The 9,925-nt window shown below is 41.0% G+C and overlaps 1 protein-coding gene across 4 annotated transcripts in view; it reads right to left on the reverse strand.

The window, feature by feature from the left end:
• Positions 1–9,595, reverse strand: part of Cltc (clathrin heavy chain) — a 63,058-nt gene extending 53,463 nt beyond the window's left edge. For 3 of the 4 annotated variants that reach the window (XM_029546404.1, XM_029546402.1, XM_029546403.1), the window contains exon 1: positions 9,264–9,595. In XM_029546404.1, the coding sequence (XP_029402264.1) occupies positions 9,264–9,305 (42 nt within the window). In that variant the 5' untranslated portion in view covers positions 9,306–9,595. The remainder of the gene's footprint in view (positions 1–9,263) is intronic. The other variant, XM_021213075.2, reaches the window with a different exon arrangement.
• Positions 9,596–9,925: the final 330 nt, after the last annotated feature.

Raw genomic sequence — 9,925 nt, forward strand, 5'->3', positions numbered from 1 at the left:
GTTCCTTGTTGATATCTTTTTTTTTTTTTTTTTTTTGAAGGATCTCAAATGTATAGCCCAGGCTGGCCCACAACGTGAGATTCTACTGCCTCCCAAGTGCTGGAATTACAAGCATGTTTCCCCATAGCCATCTTCAATCCAGTATTTTAAGTACAATTTTTGTATCAAACTTTTACTGTATTAAATTCTAACTTTATCACAAATATTACTAAGGAAATTGAGGGGGAAGAAGCAGATTTTAGGCTTTCAGGGACATGTATTCAAATTGTAGATCACCTTTTCCAAAAAGGGGGGAAAAATCTACCTCAGTAATAATATACAACCACTGAACAGGCTAAAGCTGAAGCCCACCATGGGTGGTGGCACAGTCACTCATGCCCAGTGCTTAGGAGGCAGAGGCAGGTGGATCTTTTTGAGTTTAAGGCTAACATGGTCTACACAGCAAGTTTCAGGCCAGTTAGGATTATATAGTGGGACCCTGTCTCAGAAAAAAAAATTATCTTGCTTTTGTTTGGTCAAGGAGAAGGATTATCTTTAATGCTTATAATAAGTTTTAGTTTATCATACTCATCTTGTTTCCTTCATATAAGCAAAGTTTGTTTCCAGTATCTAAAAATAACTTTTATTCCATTTATTTTGGTCTCTTTAATTCCTAAATATGTAACCTGTTCTTGGCCATGCATGGTGGTACATGCCTGTAATCCTAAGACTCAAGAGGGCTAATACAGGAAGATGCCAAGTTAGCTCTAGACTGGGCTACACAGCAAAATCCTGTCCTCCCTTCGCCTGCCCATTAACACAGCAGAAACAAGACAAAACATTATGTGTGATTCCATTTATGTAAAAGAGCCACAAAATTAAGTCCTTAGAGAGAGAAATCAGATTACCAGTTGCCAATGGATGGGAAGAAATGAGAGGAAGATTGCTCAACAGGTATTAACTTCCATCTCAGGCACTGAAAATGTTTGAAAATAAATACACCTAACTGATGTCACATTTAAACACTAAGTCATTCAATTATTTATTTGGAAATGAGGTCTTCCTGTAAAGTCTTGTCTGACCTCATACTCAAATCCTCCTGCCTCACTCTCCCTAGAGCTGAGAATACAGGTGAGTGATGGGTTTCCAAGAGTTGCCACAAATGTGGGACAGGGTGCTGTTCACATTCATGTCCGTGTTAAAATGGCAAATTTAGATTTTGTGAATTTTATTAAAAAAAAAAGAAAAAAAAGAAAAAGGCTTGTAAAGGCTAGGGTGTTAGCTGAGAAATAAGAGCTTACACTTAACTGGGGCAAGGCCCTCTGGGTTTTATTGCCAGCAAGTAAGCACATATACACACTCACATTCACATGCAAAAACTTTTAGCCCCTTTGAAAGTATAAACTTTAAAAGATTCAGTAGCCTTAATAAACAACCCAGTCCATTTGCCTTTCTTTATACACAGGGAAAGTAAAGTAGTGTTGGAGATGGTGTAGCAGATGAGCACTTCATGCTCCTCCAGAGGACCAGAGTTAATAAAGATTCTTTCCTAGAGGATGTTTTATGGTTAAAAAGCAAACAAACACAAAATCATCTTGTCCACAGTTCAATATACCCAAATACAGACTACTGCAGAATGGGGAAAGATATGGGGTTCGTGAACCATGTACCTCTTACAGGTTTCTTTTCACCTGATTAATCATCCTCAAATAATTAAGGTCCACTCAGAGTTACCAAGTCTATACATTTATAAATTCTACAAGCTAAACATGTGTAGTCATTGGTGGTTTCATTTCAGATGAGCAAGCTAATCGGAAATAAATGAAAGCAACTGTTAACCAAGTCCCACTTCTCAGCTACTGAGATTCAGTTACAATAGTTTAAGACCATCTCTAAGACCCCTTGGTGTGCATCACTATAGGGTGCTCCCTTCCCTACTCCAGAAATAGCATAGGTATAGAAAAGCAGAAACGGGAAACAGTCTGGCAGAACTCCAAGAGCTTGGCTTCAATAGGGGGCAGATTGTAGTTTTCTCCTTCAACATGCTGTGCATGTGTGCTTTAAGTAGATGAAAAGGCAACTCTCTAAGGCGGTTGGGAGAATTAATATTTATATGTATAGAAAGACTAAGTACTATACCATAAACACAACCTACACTATAGGCTAACTTCACAGTTGCCAGGAAGTATATACTAAATGAGGAAGTTGAGACAAGCTAAAATCCTGACATAATCAAATAAAACCCAGACTGGCATTTTCCAGAATTGTACACTGCAGTTTAAATTTCATAGTATGATGAAATGTGGCTTTAATGAGTTTGGCTCCTATTCTTTTCAGAAATAACTGAAAAATAAAGGCTGCTTTACCTAACTTAAAAGCAAACAAAAAACAAAACAAAACAAAAACTATTTACCTATTAAGTCAGAACAGGAAGCATTAGTATAAATCCAAAACCATGAATATAAAGTAAAATACACAACAGTGGCTTCAGAATGGAACACACACTTGTCATTATGGAAAAGACAATAGGAAAGTCCCAAAGCTTCTACTTTATGAGAGGAATACAGATAAACCTGGTCACAAATTAACTTGATCCTAATCTTTCTAGGGTATTTCATTGCTGAGAACTTGGAGAAAACACCCTTTAAAAGTATCATCTAGCCGGGCAGTGGTGGCACATTCCTTTAATTTCAGCACTTGGAATCAGAGGCAGGCAAATTTCTGAGTTCAAAGCCAGCCTGGTCTACAGAGTGAGTTCCAGGACAGCCAGGGCTACATAGATAAACCCTGTCTCGGAAATTAAAAAAATAAAGTAAAATAAAATAAAATAATTAAGGCAAAGACAAAAAAACAAATGTTGGTTCATATAAAAGCTATTATGCCAGACATGGTGGAATATGCCTGTAATTCCAGCCCCTGGGAAGCAAAGACAGGAGGATGAAGAATTCAAGGGCACTTAGTCTAAAACACAGCAAGACCCTGTCTTCAAAACAAAACCACCCAAAATAAAACTGCTGGGACTAGATAAATGGCTCAGCAGTTAAGAATATTAGCTACTGGGCTGGTGAGATGGCTCAGCGGGTAAGAGCACTCGACTGCTCTTCCAAAGGTCCTGAGTTCAAATCCCAGCAACCACATGGTGGCTCACAACCACCCTTAACGAGATCTGACTCCCTCTTCTGGAGTATCTTAAATAAATAAATCTTTTTAAAAAAAAAAAGAATACTAGCTACTCTTCTAGATGACCTGGGTTTCATTCCCAGCATCCATATGGTGACTTCTAATTGTCCAGGGGATCCAATGCCCTCTTCTAGTCTCTGTGGGCACTGCACACACTTGGTGCATACACCTACATACAAACAAAAACACTCAAATGCATATAAAAAAAAGACTATATGTATTAAAGAACACCTCAGTATAGAAAAAGCAATAGTGATATTTTTAATTTTATTTATTATAATGTATGTGCACACAATGTTTGTGTGCATATACATGCATGCCATGCTACATATGTGGAGGTCAAAGGACAACTGTGCATTCATTCAGTGCAAGGGGTTCAAGTGTGTTTGGGTTTGCATAGCAAAGTGCCTTTACCATCTAAACCATCTCACTGACCTAATTGTATTAAATTTTGCACTTAAAACTATTTAGACTATTCATTGAAGAAAGTACCTTGCCAAACAGAAAATATAAATATTAAAATCTAATCACTATCTGTGCGATTAGCTATCACATCTATAAAAGGGGGCTAATTTGAACTATCCAGAGAGATGAAAATAAAACGTTTAACAAGTTTTTAGTACATAATAGATATTCAAGTGGTTGTAATAGTTAATTTGATTGTTTGATTTTGAGGGCAACTAGTTGGACAGTTATTTCAGAGTACGAAAAAAAAAAAATACTTCCCATAACACAGAAGAAACTCAGAACCCACATGTGACAGGTATACTTTGCATTAATACATTCAAATCCAAGCTTTTGGCCATCTTCAAGTTGATAGCATTAGCTAGAGTTCACGGGTTGATGGAAGACACCTAGAAGCATGACTGCCGCCGGCTTACCAGATAAGCTGAGTTTATGTAGTGCTAGCAAGGCACATACATAAAGTGAACTCATTCTAGTGTAAAGGAACTAGCAACTATGAATTTATTTCTTACGTACTCAGTGAGCATGTTCACTTCACCATTACCACCCGAAAGAATGTGGAAACAGGGGAATCAGGAACTTGAGACCAGCCTTCTTGATTACACAGCTAAGAGACACCCCATCTTAAAAAATAAGTAACAAGCAAGGCAGTGGTGGAGCATACCCTCGATTCCAGTACGAGGGAGGCAGAAGCAGGTGGATTTTTGTGAGTTCAAGGCCAGCCTGATCTACAGTACAATTTCCAGGACAGCCAGGGCTATACAGATAAACCTGGGGGTAGGGAGGACAAAACAGTAGGATGCAGTGGGGCACAGGCTGCAATCATTCTAGATGCAGGGAGACTAACAAATTCCAGATTAGTATGGTCTACATAATGAGACAGTTTTCAAAAACAAAAAACAAACAAACAAACAAAAACCCCCAAAACTCAACTATCTTATTCCTACCCATGGCCATATGCAACACCGCACACTGAGCTGTGAAACATGGTTACTGTTTTCCATTACTCCAAGTCAAATAACTAACAGGCAGTAACCAAGTCAACTATTAGAAAACTCCAGAAGGGCTGGGTAAGGTAGTACACACACGTGATCCCAATGCAAGGGAAGCAGAGACAGGTGGACCTCTGAGTTCCAGGACAGGTTGGTCTACATGAATTCCAGGGCATTTAGGGCTACATAGTTAAGACCCTGTCTCAAAAATAAAAACTAAACCAAGATAAAACAAAACAGAAAAGCTTAAGTAAATAATTTGGCCATGCAAATTTGGTCTTCTTACAATAAAGCATATAATCTTTAAATACATACCAAGTACTTCCAATGAAGAAAAGGTCTAGATTAAGATGTTTGAATACAAAATGGCCATTTTGAATAAAATTTCAACTAGCTAATTTTATATTGAATATATCTAAAATAGTATCTTGGGTATAATGGATTAAATAAAACATGAACTGCACCTATTTTTTTTTCCTGTTACTTATGACCATCACATGTTTCTGATAGTCCGCACTTGCCTCACTGAGACTCAAGACTTCCTTTGTTCCCTGTATCACATCACTAATCATACTTTAAACAAGAGGAAAATCTCTTCTCTAGGCCAAAGTCCAACAGGAAACAAAATAGTAGGAAATCTGTGTAGTTTCTTGTTCTATTTAAAAAAAAAAAAAAGGAATTATTTATTATATGTCTATGAGTACACTGTAACTGTCTTCAGATGCATCAGAAGAGGGCATTGGATCCCATTACAGACGGTTGTGAGCCACTATGTGGTTGCTGGGAACTGAACTCAGGACCTCTGGAAGAGCAGTCAGTATTCTTAACCACTGAGCCATCTCTCCAACCCTTCCTCCCTCCCCCCCCTCTCAAAATTAGATTTATTTATTTTATGTACATGAGCATTCTGCCTGCATATACATGTGTGTGCCACATGTGTGCCTGGTATCCTTGGAAGATACAGGAGATGAGGAGTTGTCTTGTGTGTGCTGGGAACCAAACCCAGGTGCTCAGCAAGAGTAACAGTCACTCTTAAGCACAGAGGCATTTGGTCCCTTGTAGCATCTCTTAAAGTCAATCACTGCAGCAGGGCATGATGATGGCAGGCCTAGAACCCCAGCACTCAAGAGGCTGAGAAGCAAGAGGATTTTGAATCTGAATCCACTCTGGACAACATTAGCAAGACACTGTCTTTAAAATCTGATTTATGGCCAGGTGTGGTGGAATATGCAATAATTCCAGCACTCTGGAGCCAGAGGCAAGCAGATCTCAGTTCAAAGCCAGTCTGTTATACATAGTAAGTTTCAGACCAGGCAGTGCATACTGCCTGGGGATCCAAACCCCATTCTGACTCTGGCCTCTAAGTACTGCCTCCAGCCTCAGTCTTCCACTGTTAATGTGAGCCAGGACCAGGGACTGAGTGAGGACACAGCACACAACAGAAGATGGTCTGCTCTTCTCACTCTTTAGGCCTCCCTTATCATCACTGTCCCTAAAGACAGAAATCCCAGCTAGGATCAGAAACCCCTGTCCCGACAGCACACCACACAAGCTCCCAAGACTTTATTTAAATTTCACTGCACATTAAAGTGAAAACTATAGCTTTGCACACCTTAAAGTATAATCCCAATCAGGGCACAAGTATTTTCATTAAAATTGACCAAACTCCTTAAAGTTGAGTAAACTAACCTTTAAGAAAAGTCTGAAGAAAAAAAAAATCTGTCTTCATTTAAACTCTTTCCATGGTAGATTAGAGTCTACTTCTAGGTGGCATGCTCTTCTAGTCTGCCTAAGCATCTATTAGTGCTTTCTCTTTGAAACCCAAAACCTTCGCAAGAATCCTACTACTCAACTCAGCAACACACTGCATGCCTGTGTTTATGGATCAAAGAGAGAAGAAAAGGGTGGGAAGATGTATAAATGAAAATTAAAAGTATCCAAGTGCTCAACAAAACGTGTCAATTGCAAAATGCTTAATATGCCAGGAACTGAAATTTGCAGGCAGTGGGGTTTGTTTTGTCCTTTGAGACAGGGTTTTGCTGGCTGGCATTGAATTTTCTGAGTTCTGCAGCCTAGAATTTGTTCAGAATCTGCAACTCAACAAAAATTCCTTCATCACATAAAATATGAAAATTATGTGAGGTAGTTCCTTGATGACAGATCTTCATCTAAACAAATGCACAAAGGGATATGAAAATAAATAGCAATTTTTTATTTGTAAAAGTTTAAAATAAATTAATAATTTAGAGTTTGCTGTTAACTTTCACAAGTGAACTCTACACTCTCTACATCCTCACTTCCCAGTTCTCCTATGTGTTTAGAAAGTTGTTTTCTAAGCAGAATGGCAGAGGCTTGGAAATCAAAGACTTAAGATGACAACTGGAATAATCCTTACACTGTATGTTTGTATGTTAAAAGAGAGGGAATAAAAATCTGAGATCAGAAGAAACATTATCCTTGAAAAGAGTGGTGATTTACCCTTTTGGCACAACTGACCTCTATCTACTAGAGTGAAATCCTACCAGCCAAGCCTAAAGTGTAACAAGGTCCTCCAAAAAATAAACATCAGAGATCTTCATGAGTATGTGTAAAGCTATTTTATAAATATTCAACATCTTTAAATTTAGGAAAACAGCTTCAAATACTTGCAGAAATTGCTATACTCACATGCCACACCTGCATTAAATCTGTTTTTAATTAGTGACAAGTTTGGATTCCAGTCTGTAAGACCATTCAACAATTCTGGTCTTGAGTTTAATAGAAATGAAAAACTACTACTCAAATCACCAACTATGATCATGTCATCAACGGCTGTTTTTGCTTCTCTTGTGTAAGGTTTTATATACATATCTGCAGAAAGCTATTTCTGGTAACTTCAGTGTGAACAAGTGTTAATCCCAAAGATGGGAGAAGAAAAACCAGCAACCCAAATCATGGTCAAATTAATTAAAGCAAGCAACTAATTAAAGCTAGACTTTTTCTGTTGTTAGTGTACACAGGATGCCTCCCTCTTAACTCAGCCTGAAGAGCCCACTATCCACTGGCATACAGAAAAGTGCCTTCCTAACTCTTTATATTCTTAACAGAGGACACTCAAGCTTGAATTGAGGACAAAAATTAACTTCTCTGTCAGCATTGTCACTTGACATTTTTCAGACCTCTAAAAAATAGAGATCTTATTGCCAAAATCAGATGAATTATTTGAAAACTTGTGATGATTGAAGAAAATGTATTCATTTATGGGCAAAGATCTATTATTTACATTTAAAGTCCTAAAGTAAAATAATTCGTTAATATTAGCAACACGGTAAAGTCTATAAAGAAATATTTAATTATTTTACTTGTAGCTAAATTTTAGTTAACCCTCTTTATTATCAAACATCTTTGATAAATCAGACTGCCTTCAATGATAAAGCACTCAATAAGTTACCAATATTTGAACTGTATCACTGCACCTCCCCTAATGAAATCAGCACTTCAGAAGATGCAGCTGAAAGCAGATTTTTTTTTTTATGGGGATACTTGAGGGAAAGTAGATTAATATGAATAAATTATGATGTCAAAGAGTCAGGACAAGTGAACCAGGAAAATCAGCAGTTCAGAAGAAGTGCAATTCAGCGAAGCCCTCCAACAGTCACCTGCCTAGGCCAACTGCTGGCAGGTTGCCAGGTTAGACAATGGTGTATTGACTCCAGGATAAGGTGCAATGGGGGGCGGACGGGGGCGCCCCAGACTATTAAAAAGGAGCCAGTTACAGATCAACTTGTTAGGTACTGACACAGAGCAGGTATGCACTTACAACCAGGCTCTGCTGAATTCCACGCAGTCCTGTGAGACATACTCCTGCCTTAATCCCACAACTATCTGCTAAATTCCAAAAGGCCATAAATAACCTCTAAATAACTCTCCCTACCTGAAAGAATCAAAGTGAGCCTAAGAGCTACACTAACCCTCGAAGAAACCAAGAAAGGAAAAATGTGCGCGTTCCCCTTGGGACCTTGACCCCAGGCACCCTGAGACTGACACCGCCCCTTGCCGCCCCTCTATCTTCTTTCTGTTCCTTCAGTGAGCGTGACCTTCGGTTCCTTATAGATTCAGGGAAGGCAAGACACAAGCCACTGCTACCCTAACCCCAAGGTGCCTTTCTCAGTTGTGAGCTGCAGAGGGAGGATGCAGCTCCTCCCCAACCCACCCGCCACACAATTCCTGGGTGCAGAGTCGATATAGAAATGGGAATAGACCAAGGGAAGGTGACAGCCCCGCATCGCCCGGGGTTAACGAGAAGTCTTGCTCTGGGAGAAACGCGCGAGAGGCTCCCCCATCTAGCCCCTACCCAAATGAATGAACTGAGTAAAATGGGAAGGGGGGTCTGGTATGCGCAGTTCTTGCAATCCAGGAAGCAGAATAAGAGGCCGTCAGACGTAAGGCCTGGCCTCGCCGCCCTTTGCACTCCGATTCGTCATTTCCATCCTACTCTCATATCATTTAACCCTTTAAGCTTTTAAGACACTGTCCTTCCTCCACCTATGCCAAATACCGACACCCCCCACTCCCCTTCTCTTCTCTCGATCCCTTCCGGGCCGGCCGCTAGCTTCTTCCTTCCCTCTACCCTCGAAAAGTCCCTCAGCAGCCCCGACTCACACGTACCTGGAGATGCTCCTGAAAGCGAATGGGCAGAATCTGGGCCATGGCGCTGTCGGGGAGTATGGTCTCCTCCTGTCACTGGGGCTGCAGGGCAGTGCCTGCCCGGGCTCTCCAAGGGAGAGGAGGAGACGGGGAAGGGGAGGGGAGGCTGGACTCAGAGGGATACTCTCCGGGGACGCAGGGAACTGGCAGGCAGACGAGAGAGCTTGGGTCGGGGGCGGAGGCTCCAGGGGCCGGGAGAGCCGCAATGGCGGAACCGGGAGCAGCGCAGACTCCGGAAACGGCTGAGCCCTGCGGAAGGATCCCAAGGCAGAACTCCGCCCAGCCTCCTCACGCCGTCCGCCTTATGTAGCCTTCCACGGACGCCGCGCCGCGCTCGGGCGTAGGAATTCAGGGACGCAGGGCGCGGAGCGCTCTGCGCTGCTGCGGCAGCGGGGAATCAGAGCAACCGAGGGACTACTTTTTCTAGACTCATCACTTTCCCCAGGCTCCGGTTTCTCCCTTCTCCCCTCCCCCCACTTTTTTTTTTTTTTTTTTTTTTTAACATTTTGGTTCAGCATGCGACTCTGAGCGAACTACGTCCTTTCCTTCCTTGCTGTAGGACCCACCCACGCACTTCCCGGTGCACGTGATGCGGGTAGGGCAGGGTCGGTTGAAGGCTGCCA

The sequence above is a fragment of the Mus pahari genome, chromosome 14 (assembly GCF_900095145.1).
Source record: "Mus pahari chromosome 14, PAHARI_EIJ_v1.1, whole genome shotgun sequence".
Classification (NCBI taxonomy): domain Eukaryota; kingdom Metazoa; phylum Chordata; class Mammalia; order Rodentia; family Muridae; genus Mus; species Mus pahari.